General features: G+C 40.5%; 1 protein-coding gene across 1 annotated transcript in view; it reads right to left on the reverse strand.

Moving 5' to 3' along the window:
• The window catches only part of usp54b (ubiquitin specific peptidase 54b), a 206017-nt gene that overhangs the window by 163224 nt on the left and 19053 nt on the right, over positions 1 to 23740 (reverse strand). The window contains exon 2 of the mRNA XM_034193455.1: positions 17890 to 18472. Coding sequence (XP_034049346.1) covers positions 17890 to 18045 — 156 coding nt within the window. The 5' untranslated portion in view covers positions 18046 to 18472. The remainder of the gene's footprint in view (positions 1 to 17889; positions 18473 to 23740) is intronic.

Below are 23740 nucleotides of genomic sequence, written 5' to 3' on the forward strand. Positions count from 1 at the left end.
CTAAGAAAGGTGGCGTGACAAATTATGAAATGAAAGCAAAGTGTGTTGAAGATTATGTAGTTTTATAGTTGAAAAAGACAATGTTCGGGTTCTTGCCAGCATAGTTGAGCATAGGGGCACCCTATGCTGTAATTTGGGCCCCTATGCTGCGATTTAACCAGCATGGGGGAGCTTTTCTGGTTTTTAAATTTGCTTTGCAAAAAAATAAATAAATACAAAAATACAATTTGGTCAGCAGAAAGCCTTTGAAAAAGTGGGGTCATCTTACAGTGAGGATGGTCTTATATTCAGAACAACATGGTTTCCTTTTTTAAAGCATTCCAACCAATTATAGGCCCACATCATTTGTGATATTCTATGAAAACACCTACTTCCTGTGTAAATAGCAAAAATGAGTTGGACTTGCCACAAATTTATGTACAACTCCAATTCCAGTGAAGATGGGATGTTGTGTAAAATGTAAATAAAAACACAATACAATGATCTGCAAATCCTCTTCAACCTATATTCAATTGAATACACCACAAGGACAACATATTTAATGTTCAAACTGATAAACTTTATTGTTTTTGTGCAAATATTTGCTCATTTTGAAATGGATGCCTGCAACATTGTTGTGTGTTGGGGGGGGGTGTGGCTGGATGTTTTGGTGTTCTTTTCTTTTCTTTGCTCTTCAGGTGGCATGAGAACTGATTTGTCTGTGGAGAAGGTGCTGGCTGAAGAATCCTCACCCTCATCAACATCATGTGTAGCACCTGTGACTGGTAATTGGATGGCGTTCTGCATTTAAGGCATGTGTGATTCAAGCAGAACTGCCGGGAACTCGACCTTGTGATGTCCGTTTGTGAGACGCTGAGGACCGCGCCTGGGTTTGACACATCGAGCCCGTGAAGCAAGGAAGGGTGAGGACACTTGCTGTCAGCACATATTAAAGGTGATTAAGTGTTCGACTAATTGTTGATAGTAACTTGGTGTTTTGTTACGCAGTATACTGGAATTGTGATGAGAATTGTGCAGTTTGCTTCTCACTGCTGTGGCGTGCAGGATAAGTGATCCTCCACTTGTTGTGAGAAGCTGCTCATTTGCATAAAGTTAAAAAATACAGACCTGAATGTGTTGCTGATAGCGTGTGTCTTTTGAAAGATATTGTTGTAACTGCTGACTTACCTCACCTCTTCTTTGCTTCACAGAGAGTCAGTTTGTCGTGTCCACCTGGGGGGTGTTTGTCTGGTGGTAGTGGGTCCAGGAACGCCGGGCTTCTATCCTTTTGGGCGCTTAAGAGCGCGCCAACAGTCACTCCACCAGAAGGACGTTCTTTTAGTTTTGTACACATTATTATGCACAGGTGAAAAATAAATTGTTTCTGTTGTTGGAACCGCTTTCTGGTTATTTTTAGCGCTGGGTTCTGTCTGACGCAGGTCCGCTCCTCAACTCGCGTCGACACATAACAAACATGTTTCAAAAAAAGCTGGGACAGTGGTATGTTTACCACTGTGTTACATCACCTTTCCTTCTAACAACACTCAATAAGCGTTTGGGAGCAGGACACTAATTGTTGAATCTTTGTAGGTGGAATTCTTTCCCATTCTTGCTTGATGTACGACTTCAGTTGTTCAACAGTCCGGGGTCTCCATTGTCGTATTTTGCACTTCATAATGGGCCACACATTTTCAATGGGAGACAGGTCTGGACTGCAGGCAGGCCAGTTTAGTACCCACACTGTTTTACTATGAAGCCACGCTATTGAATGTGGCTTGACACTGTCTTGCTGAAATAAGCAGGGACGTCCCTGAAAAAGACGTTGCTTGGATGGCAGCATGTGTTGCTCCAAAACCTGGATGTATCTTTCAGCATTGATGGTGCCATCACAGATGAGTAAGTTGCCCATGCCATGGACACTAACACACCCCCATACCATCACAGATGCTGGCTTTTGAACTTTGCGCTGGTAACAATCTGGATGGTCTTTTTCCTCTTTTGTCCAGAGGACACAAAGTCCATGATTTCCAAAAACAATTTGACATGTGGACTCATCAGACCACAGCACACTTTTCCACTTTGCATCTGTCCATTTCAAATGAGCTCAGGCCCAGAGAAGGCTGCGGCATTTCTGGATGTTGTTGATGTATGACTTTCATTTTGCATGGTAGCGTTTTAACTTGCACTTGTAGATGCAGTGACGAACTCTGTTAACTGACAATGGTTTTCTGAAGTGTTCCTGAGCCCACGCAGTAAGATCCTTTACACAATGATGTCGGTTTTTAATGCAGTGCCGCCTGAGGGATCGAAGGTCATGGGCATTCAATTTTGGTTTTGGCCTTGCTGCTTACGTGTAGAAAGTTCTCCAGCTTCTCTGAATCTTCTGATTATATTATGGACTGTAGATGATGGAATCCATAAATTCCTTGCAACTGAACGTTGCGAAATATTGTTCTTAAACTGCTGGACCATTTTTTCACACAGTTGTTCACAAAGTGGTGATCCTCACCCCATCTTTGCTTGTGAACGGCTGAGCCTTTTGGGGATGCACCTTTTATACATAATCATGAGACTCACCTGTTTCCAAACAGGTGTTCTTTGAACATTCATCAACATTCCCAGTCTTTTGTTGCCCTGTCCCAACTTTTTTGAAATGTGTTGCAGGCATCCATTTCAAAATGAGCAAATATTTGCACAAAAACAAAGTTTATCAGTTTGAACATTAAATATCTTGTCTTTGTGGTGTATTAAGAGGATGTATAAGAGGATTTGCAAATCATTGTATTCTGTTTTTATTTACATTTTACACAATGTCCCAACTTCATTGGAATTGGGGTTGTATGTTTCAGTTTTTTGTGTTTGTTTGTTTTTGTTTTACACCTTTCAATGAGCTAACCAGTGGCACTTCCGAGAGCAACAGTCAGCAAAGGCAAGCCCAGGAGTCCCAAAGTGATTCTGGTTTGCTTCGTTGACTGCTGATTTACTAAGCACCACGAGGATTATAAGGTATCATTCAGTTAAAGGTAACATGAATGTTGTCATTTCCTTTGGACTTTCCCCATTTTTCTTCAATTTTAGGGCTGGCATTTCTTGTTTAAAAAATATATATATTTTTGGAGTAAACTTTACAAAAACAACAACAAAAAAAAACCAAACCCACCAACCATCCATGTTTTCAGGATGTTCAAAGCTTCATCAGCTGCCAGAGGATTTATTTCCAATCTCTTCTGCTTTGCTGTACTGTACTCAGTCAGATGGATGCCTCATTATTATATATTCACTGCGCACGTCTGTTAAAGAACTTTAACAGGAATAACTTTTAAAATGGTTCAACTTTTAACAGGAAATGTGCCAGATTTAAAATTGGTGCACTGCAGAAAAGTAATCATAAGTGTGGGTGTTTAAAACAAATGTTGAATTTGCTTTTAAATACCAAAAGTATAAATAAACAATTCTGTTATCATTTTAACTTTTAATTAGTAGTTTGAAGGGTTGTTTTTTTACCCCACTCCCAGCAACACTTGTGCGTGCACACATACTCTTTAAGCTATTTTTATTTTACCCTTTATTTGCACAGTGAAAGGTTGCCGTTTGTGTATAATTAATTACAGCACGCTCATTAAATAGCACACTTCCACACAGAACAATGTCTGGATCTCAACTATTTTCTCTGCATCCCGGAGATCTTCATTGGGGTCGATAGCAGCTCTCGCCACTGGCTAAGTTTTGCAAGGTTTTGCACCGTACCACGCCAACTTGTAACTCACAGCACCTAGGCTGATTTCCCCAAACAGCTCTCACTTGGCAGTGTCCAGTGGCAGAGCTTTTCTTTGGGACTGATGAGGATGGACAGGATTAGAAATGAGAGGACAGCATAGGTAGAAGGGTTTGGAGCCAAAGTCAGAGAGGTGAGATTGAGATAGTTTTTAAGACATGTACATAGGAGGATTACCGGGTATATAGAGAGACGGATACTGAGGATGGAGCCACCAGGCAGGAGTACAAGGATGAATGCATGAATGAATTTCATATCATTAAAGATTAGAATGTTCCCTATGAGGCAGTGTCATTACATTTCCACATAGTCACCTTCCTTTTCACATACTTACTCTTATGCCAGACAGGTTTTTGGATCCCGTCAGTGAAGAAATCGGGTGTCTTCTCTTGACACCAGTGATGCTGTGCTGCTTGTACCTGTGCATCATCAGTGTAATGTGTCACTTCAAGTGTTGTTTCAGCTTGGGAAAAAGTCAGAGCACAAGATCCAGACTGTACAACGGCTGTGGCAAGATCTCATAAAATCTGAGCCACTGCAATGCATCCAGTGTTTGTTTACTTGTGTGCGGATGAGCACTGTGTTGCTGAAAGGACAAATCCACTTCAAGCATGTGCCCAGCTGAAAAGTGGAAAGTGTCCACATATCACCTGGAGTTGACAGCGTTGCCGTCTGAAGACTATGCCATTGCAATCTAAAAAAAAAAAAAAAAAAAAGGTCCTCAAGACTTTTCCAGCTGAAGGAATGACTGATTTTTTCTGGGCAAGATGAGTCCTTATGCCTGTACTCCATTGAGTTCTGGGTCATAGTGATCTACCCAGGACTCGTCACCAGTGACAATCTGGCAAAGAAAAGCCTCACCTTCCTGTACACGTCAAGTCTGAAGTTCCTAACAAACCCGCTTTTGGTTCCGTTTGTATTTCAAGAGTCAGCGTGTGTGAGATTCATCATGCAAACACTTTTCTACACCCAAGTAAGTCATCAACAATGTGATGGACCTGCTTTTTTGAAACAATTTTGGCTAGGTCTGCAGCTATCGATTATTTTAATTATCGAGGATTCTATCGATTACAGGGTGGGCCAATAAAATGTTACCACTTTTGATCGTACACAAGTTTTGAAATGAGAACTTATTCGAAAATTTTATTTACAGACTTGTAAGAGAAGCATCAAATTAACATATGATACCAAAGGTTTCCCACTTTGTCTCTTGTTTACTGCACAGTTCAATAACTGATGACATGTTCAATCCACGCTCCTCTTTGGATTATAGCTGCAACACGCACATTGAAGTTTGTGATGACATTGCCACACTTCTCAAGAGGAATTCTCTGAATTTCTTTTTCATTTTCAGGAATTGATATTCCTGAAAATGAAAAAGAAATCTTTGTTATTTTGGAAATTGTACGAATTAAAAAAGTGGTAACATTTTATTGGCCCACCCTGTATTCTGGCAATAAATCGAGTGATCAGATAAAAAGCACTTTGCATTTTTAAACAAGATCAATAGTCCAGGCCTCTCCCTAAGCATGGCACAGTGTTGCTGCACCATCACGCAGATTGGCAAATTTAGTGTATCCCTTTCTGTTTTCCTGGGTAATTATTTATTTTTTCACGTCTTTACAAGTTTTGGATCTTTCCCTGTGTCAGGAGGTCAGCACTCCGCTGACATCGGACCGTAAGTGCAGGCGGTCGGTGTAATCCTCAGTCAGGCTGCACATGTACAGCCTGTGAAAAACTGGGCTCCGGACTGCAGCTTTTCCACAAAAGCCACACTGATAAATTCGCTCTGCACCCTGTCGATGAAAGCTTGACTTAAAGTGCACGTAGAGCGGAGCACAGCCAGCGGACCAAACTGTGTGTTTTTTAAAATAGGCAACCACACTGCTTCGCTTTAAGTGTGCAGTCTATTTCAGATGATCAGCATAGAGCGTCTTTCTCTTAAAACACTTTATTTTACTCTGTGTGTCGCAAAAGCTGTAATTTTTGGTACTACACTGATTAACTCTTACACGGCTTATGCGCATGCTCTAGTCTTCTGTTTTTTATGGGGATGTTACAGCACCACACACAGGACCGGCTGGTGACCTGGTGTAGCAGCAACAACTTGGAGCTCAACGCCCAGAAAACAGTGGAGATGATCGTGGACTTCAGGAAAGCCACAGCCCCCCCACCCTCCCTCGCCCTCACCAACAGCCCCATCACCACTGTGGTCTGTCACCGCTTCCTCGGCACCACTATCACCCAGGACCTCAAGTGGGAGTCAACCATCAGCTCCCTCATCAAGAAGGCCCAGCAGAGGATGTACTTCCTGCGGCAGCTGAAGAAGGCCAAGCTGCCTGTCCAGCTGATGGTGCAGTTCTACACGGCCATCATCGAGTCCATCCTCTGCTCCTCCATCACGGTGTGGTACGCCGGGACCACAGCCAGGGACAGACAGACTGCAGCGCATTGTGGCCTCTGCTGAGAAGGTGATCGGCTGTAGCCTTCCATCTCTCCATGACCTGCACGTCTCCAGGACTCTGGGCCGAGCAGGTCGGATCACAGCTGACCCTTCTCACCCTGCACACGGTCTATTCAAACCACTCCCCTCGGGCAGGAGGCTACGGTCCATCCGGACCAGAACCTCCCGCCATAAGAACAGTTTCTTCCCCTCTGCTGTTAGACTCATGAACTCCTCATAACTCAGTCACCTTAACCTTAACTCTGTCACTTTATCATAGGTCACTTTAGACAATGTACTTTGGTTTTAATTGCACTCCTCCCACTGCACTGTTTTTTTTTTTCTGTTTCTCTGTTGCACACAGCCTTTCATATTTCATATGTTATTTTTTTATCTTATATTTTGTCTTATTTTGGCACATATTGTATATTTTATCTTAGCATTTTATATTGCTCTCTGTTTAATGTTGCACCTTTATATCAAAGCAAATTCCTAGTCTGTGAATCCTGTTCATTGGCAATGGCAATAAACTTCTTCTGATTCTTATCGATCCTTCAGAGCGACCGTTGTTTTTGAGGGTGTTTATCGGGAAAATGACAGCTTAATTGGAGCCCGCCTGGGGTAAATTCAGTTGATTGGACATAATTTGGAAAGACACACACCTGTCTACATATAAGGTCCCACAGTTGACAGTGCATGTCAGAGTACAAACCAAGCATGGAGCCGGGATCTAGAAACCAAATTAATTTTTTAGCTAATGCTGCATTTTCAGCATCTGCTGGAAGAAAAAAAAAAAAAAAAATCTCAAAAGAAGTGCATATTTAGATGATCCTAGATTCAACTTTTCATTTGAACTGTCACTGATATTGTTGAAATAACAGAATATGTCACAGAAGTAGGACCTGGAATTATTTTCCTTTTAATTGTAAACTAAATTATGCATTAACTCGGAACAATTAAACGACATGAAAATCAAGAAGACTGAAAAGACTGTTAAAGCATTTCAAAAACCACAGCTAAAGCTGAAAATCATTGTAAAATATCAATAACATATCTTATATTCTTTTGTGAATTCCTGTCAATCCATTTAAAGCCAGTGTCTTTTTTCCAGTGAAAGAAAAAGTCTACATTAAAAAATTCACATAATCTTGTCTGAAATCCTGTTATTTTCCAGGGACAGAAAAATTGCAATTTGTTTCTTTTATGTTTAAGACGTGTTCATTAAGACAATTTAAATTCAAGCCATTGCCAGTTACACGGATTCTTGATTCCTTGTCAAACATTTTCACACAGTCTTTCTCGCCATCTTCACTCTGTCCCACACCGCTCCGTGACACAGACATGCTGCAAAATTCTCTAAAGATATGTGATGTCCACATGCTACTTTTAGTTGAACAGTTTTCCAGCAGTCAGGCACACAGCATCGCCATAGCAACCAACCAGTCCAGTTTTACGGCAACTGTCGTAACAGCCACACTCTGGCATTTTTCTCCTTGGATCCGAGGACACAGGTTTTTAAAACTTATACGATGTCAAAGAAACGAACACTTTGCGATAGGCATTTTATAAACACGGTGACGATCAACACCAACACCCCCCACCCCCCCCCAACCATGATGAAACCCACGGAATTCCACGGATCTGCAGAGTTTTCATAGTCCTTATGAAGTAAAAGGAATTGTCCATAGATCACCCAGACAGGACTGTCTCGAGGCGCAAATCTGGGGAAATAAATGGTAAATGGACTGCATTTATATATCGCTTTGCCATCTGCATCAGACGCTCAAAGCGCTTTACAATTATGCCTCACATTCACCCCAATGTCAGGGTGCCATACGAGGCGCACACTACACACCGGGAGAAATAGGGGATTAAAGGCCTTGCCCAAGGTGATTAGGTGCCCAAGGTGCCCTTAGTGATTTTCCAGTCAGGCGGGGATTTGAACTCATGATCTTCTGGACTCAAGCCCAACACCTTAACCACTAGACCATCCCCTAAAGCATATGTACATGAACACACACAGCCAGCCATATATATTAGATCACAGCCCGCTCATTGGAGCCCTTATTTTTGCAGTTCACATGGTACTCAGTTCAGGTAGCAAGCATCACACTTTATTTACTCCATAGTAGCGGCTGGCTAGGATGCAATGTAATTACAATCTGAATGGGCCAGCGCATGCCGCGTGCAAGTTAAGCAGCGCGTTTTTTTTTCTTTTTCAATTAAAACATACCTGCTGTGTACGGCATGCCAGAGCATTGCCGTGATATGTCATGCTATCACCTTTTATCATCATTCACTTGAGTCTCATGAATGTAACAAAATGCTCAATGAAAATTAATGATGACAACATACACACAATGCAACGCAATAACATACAATGGCATGGCTAGAATTCTTCTCTATTACCAGTTCGTAGAACAAGTAAAGGCCCAGACACATGGCACTTAAAGAGCAACGAAGCCCAAATGAAACAAGAAATCTGGACTTTCGTAGCCATCATTTAACCTTCGCACAGCTTCGATCCTGCAGCTGCCCCTTCGTCAGGACTTTTAAAACTCTTGAAAAAATTCAGCGAATGCTGCCAAAAACCTCAATTCATCCACATTTCATTTTGCTATCGTTCTTGATGGTTTCTTATCGTTTGCTTAGTTTTTGTAACATTTGTATTTAGTTTGAGTTCATTCAACCAGCTGAATGTTTTCATGCAGTATAGAAGCCAGTTTGTGAGCACTGCTGTGGAGGAGAGATGCAGCTCCTCCGTGGCGCTGCTGGTGTGAGGCTTCTACCACTGCGTGTGATGGGGCAAGTGCGCCTGTTGTAATGCCCTTGGTGCTAGCCAGCCAGGATGAATTTCTCGGCCTCCTCCACCAGTGCACAGCACTCCGTGATCGAGCTGTTGGCCAGTGCTGCACACACCTGAGGAGGGAGGTCCTGCACAAAAAGTCCAGCTGGTGTCCTCTCAGAAGCTGCAGTATTCTGTCCATGAACTCTGAAGATCTTGTGGTTTTTTTTTTTTGTTTGTTTTGTTTTTTAAATTGGAGCAGGAGTGTGCAGCACGTCGTCAGAGTCTGAAGCAGACAGTGTAGATTCTGATGATGAAAGTGATCATCCCTCTTTTGTTCTGGACGAGCAACCAGAGCAAGTGGATCCATCGATGTGCGCACAGAACTCCACAGTGGGTCGGATCGCGCGCCTCTCTTTGCAGCTTCTCCAGGACTCAGGTGCTACAGAGTTCCGTCCCAGCACAGCATCCTGGAACGCAGAGCAGGATGCAGACACACACTACTCCAGCAGTGGCTCCAGGCACGTTTCTTTTAAAGCGTGGAGATCTTTTTGTCATTTTGTTCTTCTTTTGTTCCTTTTGTGCTCTTGAGCCGCAGACTATTCGGTGATGGGAAAAGTAGCAAGCTCATTTGTCCACCTTTTCTCGACAATTTGTGGCTTTTTACTTTTTTCCTTCATTCAGGAATCGTCGGATGCCGTGTGACAGGGCCATAACTCAGCTAGTTATAGATAATATCTTTACTATGTGTATAATAGTTAAACAATTAAATGTAATAGATATTTTAGAACTTTGATATTTATTGCACCTCAACAAGCCACAACTGGAATTAAATAAATCTAACATTATGCTCACATGTACATTCTTGCCTTTTATTTCAATGGGGGGGGGGGGGGGGGGGGGGGGGGGGGGGTAAGTAACGTGTGTTGTTCCAGTTGAAAAATCCTAATGCTGTGTGCTGCGTGTGTCTTGGTAGTTGGTGTGAGCGAGTGCGTGCGTGGTTGTATTTGTGCGTGAACTCTCGCCACACCCCTGCCTCTGGTTGGATTACCATGAAATTTTACTCTTTCTTAAACAATCATTATCCCTTATGCAGTTGTCCCGCCATTCTGGAAATTATGTAGTTAGTGGACCAATCACAGCCCGTGTGTGGTCTTCATCATCTCGACATGTTTTGAGTGGTGCACATCAGGCTACAGAGAGTGGCTCAAAGGGGGATTGTAATGATGTAGAGCAGCTGTGCCCAACCCTGTTCCTGGAGGGCCCCCTATCCTGTATGTTTTCGAACTCTCCCTGTTACACTTCCAGGCTATTAACTCTATCAGGTGTGCTCAGCCAATCAAGAGCTGGAAGACACCACTTTAAAAAAAAAAAAAAAAAATCAGGTGTGACTTGAGTAGGTAGATGTGGAAAACTTGCACGCCAGGGGCTCTTCAGGAACAGGGTTGGTGAACCCTGAACTAGGAGAATACGAAATATATATTATATATATATATATATATATATATATATATATATATATATATATATATATATATATACACACACTCAACAAAAATATAAACGCAACACTTTTGGTTTTGCTCCCATTTTGTATGAGATGAACTCAAAGATCTAAAACTTTTTCCACATACACAATATCACCATTTCCCTCAAATATTGTTCACAAACCAGTCGAAATCCGTGATAGTGAGCACTCTCCTTTGCTGAGATAACCATCCCAACCTCAGAGGTGTGCCATATCAAGATGCTGATTAGACACCATGATTAGTGCACAGGTGTGCCTTAGACTGCCCCACAATAAAAGGCCACTCTGAAAGGTGCAGTTTTGTTTTATTGGGGGGGGATACCAGTCAGTATCTGGTGTGACCACCATTTGCCTCATGCAGTGCAACACATCTCCTTCGCATCATCCGTGAAGAGAACACCTCTCCAACGTGCCAAACGCCAGCGAATGTGAGCATTTGCCCACTCAAGTCGGTTACGATGACGAACTGGAGCCAGGCCGAGACCCCGATGAGGACGACGAGCATGCAGATGAGCTTCCCTGAGATGGTTTCTGACAATTTGTGCAGAAATTCTTTGGTTATGCAAACCGATTTTTCAGCAGCTGGTCCGAGTGGCTGGTCTCAGACGATCTTGGAGGTGAACATGCTGGATGTGGAGGTCCTGGGCTGGTTGTGGTTACACGTGGTCTGCGGTTGTGAGGCTGGTTGGATGTACTGCCAATTCTCTGAAACGACTTTGGAGACGGCTTATGGTAGAGACATGAACATTCAATACACGAGCAACAGCTCTGGTTGACATTCCTGCTGTCAGCATGCCAACTGCACGCTCCCTCAAATCTTGCGACATCTGTGGCATTGTGCTGTGTGATAAAACTGCACCATTCACAGTGGCCTTTTATTTTGGGCAGTCTAAGGCACACCTGTGCACTAATCATGGTGTCTAATCAGCATCTTGGTATGGCACACCTGTGAGGTGGGATGGATTATCTCAGCAAAGGAGAAGTGCTCACTATCACAGATTTAGACTGGTTTGTGAACAATATTTGAGAGAAATGGTGACATTGTGTATGTGGAAAAAGATTTAGATCTTTGAGTTCATCTCATACAAAATGGGAGCAAAACCAAAAGTGTTGCGCTTATATTTTTGTTGAGTGTATATACACACATACATACACACACACACAGCAGGGGTCACCAACCCTGTTCCTGGAGGGCACCTGTCCTGTATGTTTTCAACATCCACCTACTCAAGTCACATTAGGGGTGAGTATTGATAAGATTTTATAGATATCGATACATTATTGATTCCACTTAATCAATCCATTTCCTTATCGATACCTCCTGTGAATTTTCTGTGTACTACAAGTAGGCTTTACAGGTTTTCTATGCCAACAACCTTTTGAGTATTAAAGCAAATAAATATGAAATTGGTCACTGGATCCTTGAACTCTGGACATAAATAAACTCTACATGGTGGATCCTTGAAATCTGGACATAAATAGAAATAAACAAAATCTGTAGTTTTTGTCAAAAGCATTTCCTTTCAGACAATAATGGCATGATTGTCTCTCCATACATCTGAGCTGAGCTCAGCTGGCTACTGGAGTCTGCAGGTCTGCAGCCCTGCAACCATGCAGTATTGGGCTGCTGCACATCAGCGCAGGACGTCTTAGTTTGGGAGGAGAAAAAACAACAACATTTTGATCAAATGCAGTTTAATGTTTGTATTACAACCTTGAAAGAGGTGTCATTTGATTTAAACGGCGATTTGCTTTGAGTTATAAATTCCGTGCGGACTCGACTCAGTAGAGAGCAGCGCAGCATTTGGAGCAACGGAACGGAGGACGATTCTCATTTCTTTCTTGTAACAGACAGAAGTCCCAGTTAGTCACTTTAATCTGCACAAAAGTGACTCACTATTGTCATATTTTAATGGCTTTGAGAGGGGATAATAAGCGAAGTTGCCACTTCTGAAAAGGAGCGAAACAATTAACCAATGAAGCAACAGATTGAAGCACTGCTTCATTGGTTCAAGGTTCAGAGCAAAGCCACCCTGCAGAAACAGTTGATTACAGACCCGCTGCAGGGTCTGTAATCAATGTAGAGAAATGATCATTTTCCCGACAAACACCCTTAAAGTGGCCGCTCTGAAGGACCAATAAAGGGAATCGTTAAGTAAAAAGTCTATTGATGTCAGTGGATCTAATCATTTCTTAACGATACCCAAAAAGAACCGGTTCCTGATACCCATCCCTAGTCATACCTGATTTTTTTTTTTTAAAGTGGTGTCTTCCGGGTCTTGACTGGCTGAACACACCTGATAGAATTAATTGCCTGGAAGTGGAACAGGGAGAGTTCGAAAACATGCAGGTCAGGGACCCTCCAGGAACAGGTTTGGGCACAGCTGACGTAGAGGGTTCTGTGTGGCTACGGAGGTGCAGATATGGAGCAGCATAATTTGGGTTTTAGAGCGCAACTGAAAGAACAGGTGACTGTATATCTCTTCAAAATTAGGCAAATAATCATAGTGTGCTCCATACGGTGGCCCAGATGTGACTATATGTGGTATGGAGAATTGAAAAATAGGTGATGGCGCTCAGAAAAAAAAAAAAAAAAAAAATGCGATATTATTCAAATCCGACATCTGAAAATACTTTAATTCCTTGTCGTGGCTGAAAAAAGTCCCTGTGTGACACGGGCACTTTGCCCTACAGTTGCTCCGATTAATCAGTCAGTGGAGCCTTCTCCCCCCACAGGTCTCTGTCTTTGCGGCACAAGTTGAAAAAGTCACAGCACGTCATTAACGTCTCAGTTTCCACAGTCATCAGGTGATTCTAGCTGCACGCGATGAAATTATCTCATGATTCACAAAGCAAAAAAAGAAGTTAAAATTACTCAATTTTGGCTCCGTGTGGAGCAGAGACGCCGTGCACTGGATGCCGTGCTCGTCAATATTTACGTGTAACGCCTTCAGGAAAAAAAAGCATTTATGGTTCATATTTAATTGCAGTTAAAAAATCTTTCTAACATTTTTCAGTTAAATATCTCATGTTACAACGTGGACCACATGCGGCTTATAGACAAATGCGGCCTATTTATGTATAATTTCTTTTCCTTTTTAAAATTGGTGGGTGCAGCTTATATTCAGGTGTGCTCTATAGGCCAGAAAAAAAAGAAACTATAGGCATTATTCTTTCCAAATGTGAGATCTTCACCTTCTTTCTTCAATTTTACTATTTTGTGGTTCCTGGCTGGAGTTCTTTAAGAAGGAGTTAGTGAATTTTAATCATTTTGGCATACCAAGCAAACGAAAGAAAAATCAACACATCTTGTGTTAGTGAATATATTTGCTCAATTGATCCCATTCCATTGCGTAAACAATATCTCACGGCTGCTTTGGAAACTGTGACATAGACGTGATAGGACCAGATCAGTCCGAGAATTGGGTGGTGGAAGCCCTATGAAGCACCACAATAGAGCCGCCTTTGAGAAAACACACACACACACACACACACACACACACACACACTTTATCAAGTCCTTCGTGTGACCCAATTCTCTCCCTCTTAAAGCTGCTTTAATATTTTGCAGGCCTTTGCTGAGACATTTTCTTAATTTCACAAATAAATTTCCTGCCCTTAGTTGGCTGTCTTTTATCTCTCTCTCTCTCTCTCTCTCTCTCTCTCTCTCTTTCCCTTTCTCCAGCTTGTCGTCTTCCTCTCACTCAGCACAAACACTCAGTCACGCCTTCCTTTTCCTCTTACCTTGAGTGGTCTTTTTTTAAATCCAGTTTTTCCTCCCAGTAATCGCGCTTTATTTTTTCTTGACTCTTTATACACTGCCTTCCATGTTCTCCTCCCCTCAGCATTTTCTCTCTTTTTCATCTATCCTTCCGCACTCTTCAATTAAACTTCTGCCCCATCTCTCACTCTCATCTTCTCTCGCACTGTCGAGCCAGTCATCGAGAAGTGCGTTTCTGTGCATATCGGTTTGTTTAGTGCCGGCTGCAAGTCTTGGAAGGACGAGTGTGTGTCTACGGGTGTGCAAAACTAAAACAGCTAGCGAGAAGAGCAACCCAAACCCCACCACAGACTCAACATCCACACTGACTTTGGCATTGGTGCCAAAACCAACCAAAACACACAAACACCCATTAATGTGCTGATAATGTCATCCTCATTGTACATGAACAGTAATTTATTTCAGTGAGGCAGTGTATGTGAGTCAGTTAATGTGTGTTAGCATAGAACTAGCATAGTGTAGATATACCATACCATTCTAATTCTAGGTTTGTGTTTTTACTGTATATGGTTTTAGCACAGAGCAGTAAAAAAGGCTGTTGCACTGAATCACACCTAAACATAATTTTCAATTTTGCAAATGCCTTTTTCTTTTACAAATGACAAATATGACCTATTTTACAAATACACATTTATTTGCAAAAACCAGCACACACGTTATAGTAACTCGTGTGTTGGTTTTTACATATAAATGAACCAACCAACCAGTGATGGGCGGATGCTCTTTTTCCCATAATGCCTTTTGGCATCTGTGTGTTAATGTTCAAACCTGCAGAATTCACGCATTATTTTAAAATTAAAAGATATGTGTTATATTTTCACTTTGTAAAAATGACAGTTAACATTAATGTAGATAAACTATCAGGATTAATTTGGTTTATAAATCAAAACCACAAGTCAAATGTGCTTTGCTTTTCATGACTTCCAGCACTTGTCTGGGCACTGTATGTTGAATGTAAATGACGACTTCTTTTTTTTTTTCCTAGCAGCCTGGCAGCTAGGCCCCTTCTGCTGGGGTAGTTTAGCTCAGCTCCTCACAGCTGCATGACTGCTGCAAAATACATAGCAGACAGGAATCAACATGTATGATTTTAGGGTTTACAAATGTTTTTGACCATTCCTAACTATGCCAGCAAAAAAAAAACATAAGACTAAGCGGAACTAAATTTAGTGGAAGCCAATTGGTCAGCTGATGGCTTTTGAAGTTAGCTGAAAAGTTAATCCCCTAACAAAAAAGTTAGCTTTGCTAATTAGCAGTTAGTGGATTAGTGGAATTGTGCCAACCGTTGGTGGCCATATTTGTATTGGGTAGCAATGAAGTGCCTTATGCCACGTAATTGAGAAACAAACAAAATATGCTCCAAATATTGCTGTATGGCCACAAGATGGCATCATCTACACACTGCTCCTGTATACTTATATGAAAGATGGACTGTCTGATCCACAATCAGGAGCAGAAGGTGGCAGTATAAAATACCAACTACTTTCAGGGCTAAACTGCTGAACTGGCTGCGGTCAAAAATATCTCGTAATAATGTTAATATTCCAGTTTAATCTAGAATCTCAATCAAACCAAGGCCAACATGAAATCCCACTGAGAATCCCATTTCATTGGGAAATATGTGACATCATGTGGAATAGAGAGACTCACTTTAAAATATACAACACACTGGTCATACAGAGAAATATTTACACAACACTATAAATCTTAGCTGTTGGAGGTTTTAACAGCATTGTCGTATTACATCAATAAAACAATCATATAAACAGACTTTCTTTTAATCTCATATAACCCTCAGCTGCAAGAGGTAGCAATTCTATGAAATTTTATAGTTACAATAAGTCAAATGCCTTTATTATATATTCAGAAAATATGCATTCAGGAGTAACTTTGCATATTTCGCTCAATGCATCAACAAAACAAAAAACAATAGATGCACCATGGCAACAATAAAATAGTGACAAAAACAAGAGCCACGGGCACAGTCAGTGCCCACAGGTTCAGAGTTTGGCTCATCTTTAAACATTTGTCAGAAATGCTGGAGTATGACTGAAATCAAATTGTGAGATGGATATTGATGAATCGCACAAAAGACTTGCCTATTTTATACATGAACAGAAAATCAAAATTAAAGCAGACATTTCCACATATCGTGATGGGTGAGACATTGACCCAAACTAAGCAATTTTTTTGAAAATTATTTCCTCTTTGGAAAAGCTACAAAAAAGAAAAATGAATAAAAAGCAAATTAATAATTTAGTGTTTCAAAATGCTCAAAATACCAAATAAAGCAATTACTTTAGAAAATGATCAAAGTGTTCAGTAGTCTTACAATGTTAAATGGATTATTACTTCAGAAACATATTTTACATTTTTTATGTATATGTGTATGTTTCTTTTATATCTCTTCTTTTGAATGCAAAACAAAGAAAAAATATTAACTGTTTTGGCTGGCTCACCATTTCAAAAGGGTCAAAACACTATGATGTGACATTTAATGAACAGTGTGCGGTGGGAACTGCTTCGTTCAGAAAATGATTTGCTGCAAAATAAACAAAACCTTCAGAAAATCATTTTGTGTTTGACGGCAGTAAATAAAATATTTGTTTCAGAAATATTTATTGTCTCTCAAAATTAACCAGGTGCTTTAGATTCAGTTTCATGAAATGAAAGGACTATTCAAGAAAATAACAGTGTTTTGAAACGTTCAAAGCCCTAAACAAACCAATAATTACAGAAAATTATCAAGTGTTTCAGTAGGCTTACAACGCTAAGTGAATTAATTACTTGAGAAATGTATTAACTGTTTTGAATGCCTTGAAACAATAAAATAAATGAGTGCTTCCAAATTGAATCACTATTTCAAAAGGCTCAAAACACTATCATGGTGATATTTAGTGATGGTGGAGAATGCTAGATTGTGAAAATGATTCAAAATGCAAAAATAAATGAAACAATTCATTCAGAAAATCATATTCTGTTTGAGAATACTAAAAACACTTGCTTAAGATTCAGTTTCACAAAATGAAATGTTTCAGTAGGCTTACAATGCTTAATGGATGACTTACTTCAGAATCAGATTAACTGTTTTGAATGTCCTGAAGCAATGAAAGAAATGAAGGCATTAAAAAATGAACCACCATTTAAAAAGGCTCAAAAACAATGATTTCTAGGACTAAGGCTTTGATCAGAATCATATTTGCTGCTTCGAAATGCAAAAACGAAATAAATAAAAACACTTCCTTCAAAAAGATTCATCATTTCTCAAAACAATAAATGAACCAGTTGCTTCAAATTAAGTTTCATTAAGTGAAAAGATGATAGTTTCAAAACACAAAATAAAACAATAACTACAAAAAGATGATCAAATGCTTCAGTGGGCTTAGAGCACTAAATGAATGACTTGTTTCAAAAACATTAACTGCTTCGAAAGCCTTGAAACAATAAAAGAAAGGACTGCTTCACAAAGTAAATCACATTTCAAAAGGCTCAAAACACTACGATGGCACTATTTAATGAATAGTGAGGAATGCATCATTCAGAAAATGATTCAATGCTTCAAAATGCAACAACTCTGCCATGTTTGTGTCAGACTGACCTGGAGGGCGCTGTTGAGGAAGCAGCTATTCTGTCCCGGCTCGTTGCTCAGGCCTTTGCTGGGCGCAATGGAGGTCATCGTTCGCGGGTTCACCAACCCGTGCACCCCACCTACTGCTCCTCCGCCCGACGCAAAGTAGTTCCTCTTCCACGACATCACTACCTGGATGCCCCTGTTTCCACAGCAACGCGAGGAAGAGGCGGGGCAGCAAAGCAAGCCTCTATGTCACTCCCATGGGAGAGAGAGAAGGAGAATGGACGAAAGGCCGACGAGAAGCAAATGAAGGGAGGAAAGAGAGGGAGGTGGAGGCGGTCGATTGAGGAGATGTGGTGCGTCTTGGATGGGAATTTGGCAGCCATACAACCCTCTGCAGCCCCGTTTTCACTGTACAATCATCCACTTGCTGGGGCCAGTGTTTGTTTTTTCCCCTCCATTTAGATCCTTGAATTTAGCTGTTTGAATCTGAGGACATGAGAGTTCATCCAAAGCGTCCTTTGGCAGATTCTTTCAAATGAGCACTGATTAGGCGGCACTGCTGCTCCCATGTGTGGACTCCTTCGATGCCCTCGTCTCTTCGCTCATTCTGCATGCATGACAAACAAACAACGTTGTTAACACTTCCCATTTAAATAAATAAATAAATAAATACACACCTCTTCAGACCTACTCAGGCTCACAGCCGCAGCAGAGCTATTAAATATTAAAGCAAACCAACATTACTGCATGAATCAATAGTTTTTTTTACAAGACCGGATTAAACAATTATGTGCGCTAAAAGGTTTTCTCACTGGGCCAAAATAGCTCGGAATCAACACTAAAGCTCTTTAGGTGACTGGTGACTGTTATAGATTTACACCACAAGCAAGTTCTCACCGACAATGCAGACAAGTCAGGCCACGACTTTGGGAATGAATGAAACTGACAAAGAAGGTTATTTCAAGCTACACCTAACTGCAGACACAAATACGATGAGAGAGTCAGAGAGAGAATGAAGAAGTGCCTGCTTCACTTACATTCATATAAAATCCTTTCAACAATCGTGTTGAAAGGATGTAAATTATGCAGATGTGAATTATTTCAACTAAACAAGGCAGCCGTTCTGCTTTGTGTGCTGCCTGATCCCGCCAGATCTCAGCTCCCATCCACATGGAGATGGGTTCAGGTGTATCCGCAAATGTTTTGTATCATATACAGGCATTTTGTCCACATGGAACTGCCGCTTTTTGCAGCCAAAAATGCTACTTTTTGCAAAGGGGTCCCAGAATGGATAAATCTGAAAAACACCGGATTTGCGTCTTTGTGTAGACAACCTACACTAAACTTATCTCAAATGATGATGTCATAGCCCCACCTCTCGAACCTCAGCTGTTCATAATGAATGACATGTCATTAACAGGGTAATTTAACATTTGTCTTGGTGGCTCAAGACACATTAATGGAATTTATTTTCATCACTAGCAGATTGCTGAAGAGACAAAGGGTGGCTGCAGTGAATGCCGACTGTGAATAAAGGAACTGCTGTGACATGAATAAAATAATTGACGAAAGGACTTTCAGCTTTCAAAATAAGTTAGTTTTTCTTTTGTTGGCTAAGGCTGAGAAATGCACCCGGAGCAGACAAACACAGAGGGACTTCTTTAAAAACCTAGTGTTTATTCACAAGTAATTTCCACAGTAAGGAAGTCCTTCAGATGTTGTCTTCCAAAACAAGGATGCCTTACATGGATAACACTTTTTGGCTGTGATGTTGAATCTGGCTGAAAGCAAGCAACAGGCCAGATTAAAAGATGTTATATTTACGTTATGTGCCACTTTGTAAGGTATAGCTTCTGCTACAATCATTAACTCCTTCCACTGGTTATGTGCATGCTCTACATCTTTGTCTCTATTTTTTGTGGAAGCTAAACAGTGCCACATACGGGTGATTCTTAGACTACGGGCACTTATTATGTCCTTTGATCATACTGTATGAAAAACAGAAAAAAGGGGAAATTTCACACTTTTATAGTTATCTTTACAATGAAAGTGTGTTAAGAAATTTGTTCTAGTAGTCTATGATGACTTTTTCACCTTTTTTCAGCATCATTATATGCAAATATTGCCGTTTTGTGCTTGTCCAAGACCCAGACTTTTGAGCTTCAATGATAAAAATGAATGGCAAAGAAACGTTTTTTCTAATGTTTTAAAATATCTCTGAATAAAATATCAGTAAAATAATCAAAACATAATTGGGGTATTCAATGTCATACAACTGTTGTGCTTTTTTTTTTAAACAAAATGTATTTGTCCCACATTATTGCCGTAATTTCCACCACAACACATAATGTCCCTTTAAACAGTTTGTATGAAAGATTGTTTGGGTAGTTTCTATGGAGATAAACAGTGACATCAGAGCACATGTATATAGCGCCAAATCACAACAGTTGCCCCAAGGCGCTTTATATTGTAAGGCAATGGTGTGGTGGAAATTACATTTACAAGGCCAATAGTGCCCGTAGTTAAAGAATCACCCATACAGGCCTGCACTATGTGCTACAACATTTTCAGGTGGTTGGAGCATTTTTGTGAGGACACAGATATTTCTTGAAACAATTACATGTTTATGGAACACTTTTTGAAAATGACAAAGAAAAAGACTGTGTACAAAAACCTCCATTTCTGTGTGGACAAGGCTGTAGAAGCTAAGCAGTGTAGCTCCTGGTTAGTATTTGTACGGGAGACCTCTTAGGAAGACCAAGGGCTGTGTTTGTTTCTCCGGGTAAAACTGAAGTTTCGTTAGGAAGGTCTCCCGGTGTAAAACAGGCAAGTCCCAATGTGAAGTTGGATCAACTCTGCTGTGGCGATCCTGAACAAATGGGGCAAGCCAAAAAGACAAACAGCAACTGCTGCTAAACAATCAGAAAACACTAATCTGTCTTTATCCTTGTATGTCTTTGGTGTTTAACTATTCTGCAGTTTAGTTCCTGAGTAATTATAGTCTGGTTTTATTCTGCGTTTCATCTCTGTGTTTATTTTATCATGGTTTTGTTTCTGTATGTATTGGAGTTAGTTCTTCCTGTTTTATTTTGGTGATGATGGATTCCTTGTGTGCTTTAACGTTGTTCCTGTGTCTACCCTGTGAATACCCTCAGTGTGTATTCATACCCCTGTGTCCCTCCTGTGCGTTGCCTCAATGTTGTGTGCTTTTGCCCTCTTTCTTGCCCTCCTCTCCAGTGTATGGCTTCTTGTTGCCGAACCTTGTTTTTCTCTCATCGTTTAGATTTTGCCTGCCATTTTGTTCACTTTGCTTGTGATTGCTTCTCGTGTTTTTGGACTATTCTCTGCCTCCCTGATGTCGTGCCTGCTAATCCCCTCACAAACACTGTTGCCAATTTAGGACTCCTCTCTCGTGTACCGACCTTTGACCTCTGCCTAAGTGAGTCATTAAACACTGTTTCTGAACTTGCTGGTGTTATCTCTGCATTGGGGTCTGAACCCATCCGCCTGTGACGAGTAGAAGGTGCAGTGTATTGTAGAGCGAATGGTAATATTATGTGACGTCACCTCCATTTCAGAAGCAAGAAGGAAACCATGGTGGAGCACGAGAAACTTTTTTTTTTTAAAGAAAATAAATGCTCACTAATCAATACTAATTTGACTTAACGGGAATAAGTAGATATAGGAAAGGAATGAAGGAGAGCGGCAGCCACAGAGTGAAAAGGTAAGAATTGGGGGGAGTCTTTATTTATATGTTAAATGGTGGAGATGTGTCAACAGCTCATGAGCCAAATGTAGACCAAGCCAAGGCAGGGAAGCCGGCCATGTAACCAACTGTCCTTGGCTGGTCACCTCAGATTGGCTCTCTGCAGACAGTGCACAACTCGGTGAAGAAGAAGAAAAAAAAAAAAATCCATAAGCGTTCACTTGCCTGATGTGTCATGATATACCAGTGAAGTTCACGTTGCCCAACAATAATGCAAACTATTTGACACTTTTTATGCAGCCAACTCTGTGGTTGTGGAAGACACACTGGAAGACAACATTTTCTTAAAAAAAAAAAGTGATCTGAGGGGAAAAAAAAAACCTTCACACTGTATATGAAGATGTGATGTGTGATTTAACTTTTCCCCAATGTGTTTAAAAAAAAAAAAAAAAAAATCACAATATATTGTCATATCAAATTGCAATACTTGAAATTAATTGCTGAATAAAGGTTCTTAAAAGCTACACAGTCCAATTATGCATATTTTAAATAAATATGAAATAGTGTTTTTTCCCTGAAATATAATGATGCCTTTCAAGATCCTGTTTGGTAACCATTTGCTGCTCCTGTGCAAAAGTAGAAAAGATGCTGCACCGGGACAGAGCAACGTAAACATAGCAAACACCAATTAGTGGCGCACTCTCTGTCTAACTCACTGTCCTGGATGACTCAAGGAGCCAAAAAAAACAAAGATGGTAAAAAACCCAGCATGTTTAAACACTTATGATTCACAGCATGCCATTTTATTTGATGTGATTAAAAAATGTGAAGCAAAGACGCACTGCATCGCATGTTGATGTCAGAGAAATAACTGAAAACATGACAAAATAAATAGTTTATGATTGGTTAAAACTACAACACAAATTTATGGTCCTGGGTACACCGGCTGTCTTGTTTCAGAGGCACTGTAATTTTTTGACTGGTTAAAATAAAAAGTAAAAATTGAATAAGAAACAATAAATAAAAGCGATAGATGGCTATATAAAATTTTTAAAAAATTCTGTTAGCTTTTGCTAGCGTGATCATTCATATGTTACCATTTCCTTGCTCTGGAAAGCCTATAAAATTATATATAGTAAATCATAAAGGTGCAACATAATCATTATTCATTAGCCTGTTGAAAACCACAACTAATAAATAATTCACATAAATGCCTATATTTGATTGTGTAGTCATGATTCCATTGGTTTGACAGTGAAATCTGAGTATTTACACAGCTTTAGTGACATCTTCATATTCAAGTTCATACTCTAATCCTCTACGACTCCAATGGCTTTTTCATTTCTGGACACTTGATCTCGGACTCTTCCAATCTGCATTTTTCAACTTCTAGTGTTCTTCTTCTTGGTTGAAAGTTTTTGTGCATGTGCAAGATCAGACCTCGCACATGGACTGTGTTTGCTAACACACAGAACAAAAAGAGTAGATCAACCTGGTGAGAAAGAGATACTAAGCAAGATCAGGGTGATTTTCCTGGTAAACGTTTGTATTAGCTAAAATTAACTGACAACAGTAGGAAGTGATTGAGCACCTTTAACAATAGCGATATGTACTGAATTGGCACCAGAGTATCATGATAGCTACCATAATAAGAGTTAAGTGTGTCACCTGGCCCTAATGTTTAGCATAAAGCCTCATTTAATTGTAAAATGTAGATAAAAATGACATTCTACCCCTTTACAAATACTGCTCTATTGGCTAAAGTTGGCAACTGCTTGTTCATATATTAGCCTTCTGTGGGGACTATGTGTTTGCCAGGTTTTTTAAATCTACTCTGCCTCCTGGTGGCCAAAAAAAAAAAAAAAAAAAAAAAAATTGATACCTTTCCTTTTACCCCTTTAAATCATGAAAAATATCCTTGGAACACAACAGTGTCAGCCACAGTATCAATGCATTCATCAAACGACACAAGCGCCACCTGTGGAACTCTGCTACGTTGCACCTTAATCTGAACTTATCTGAAGCTTACGTTGTCATTTCTGCGTGCAGCTTCTACCTGTCAGCTTGATCGTGAGTGAGGGAGACAAGAGAAAAGAGATGCACCTCACCCCACCTCCGAGTGACATGTTTGTCACCCTACAGTGTGTGTGCGCGTGAAGTTGCATAACA

This window comes from Thalassophryne amazonica, chromosome 18, assembly GCF_902500255.1.
Source record: "Thalassophryne amazonica chromosome 18, fThaAma1.1, whole genome shotgun sequence".
Classification (NCBI taxonomy): Eukaryota; Metazoa; Chordata; class Actinopteri; order Batrachoidiformes; family Batrachoididae; genus Thalassophryne; species Thalassophryne amazonica.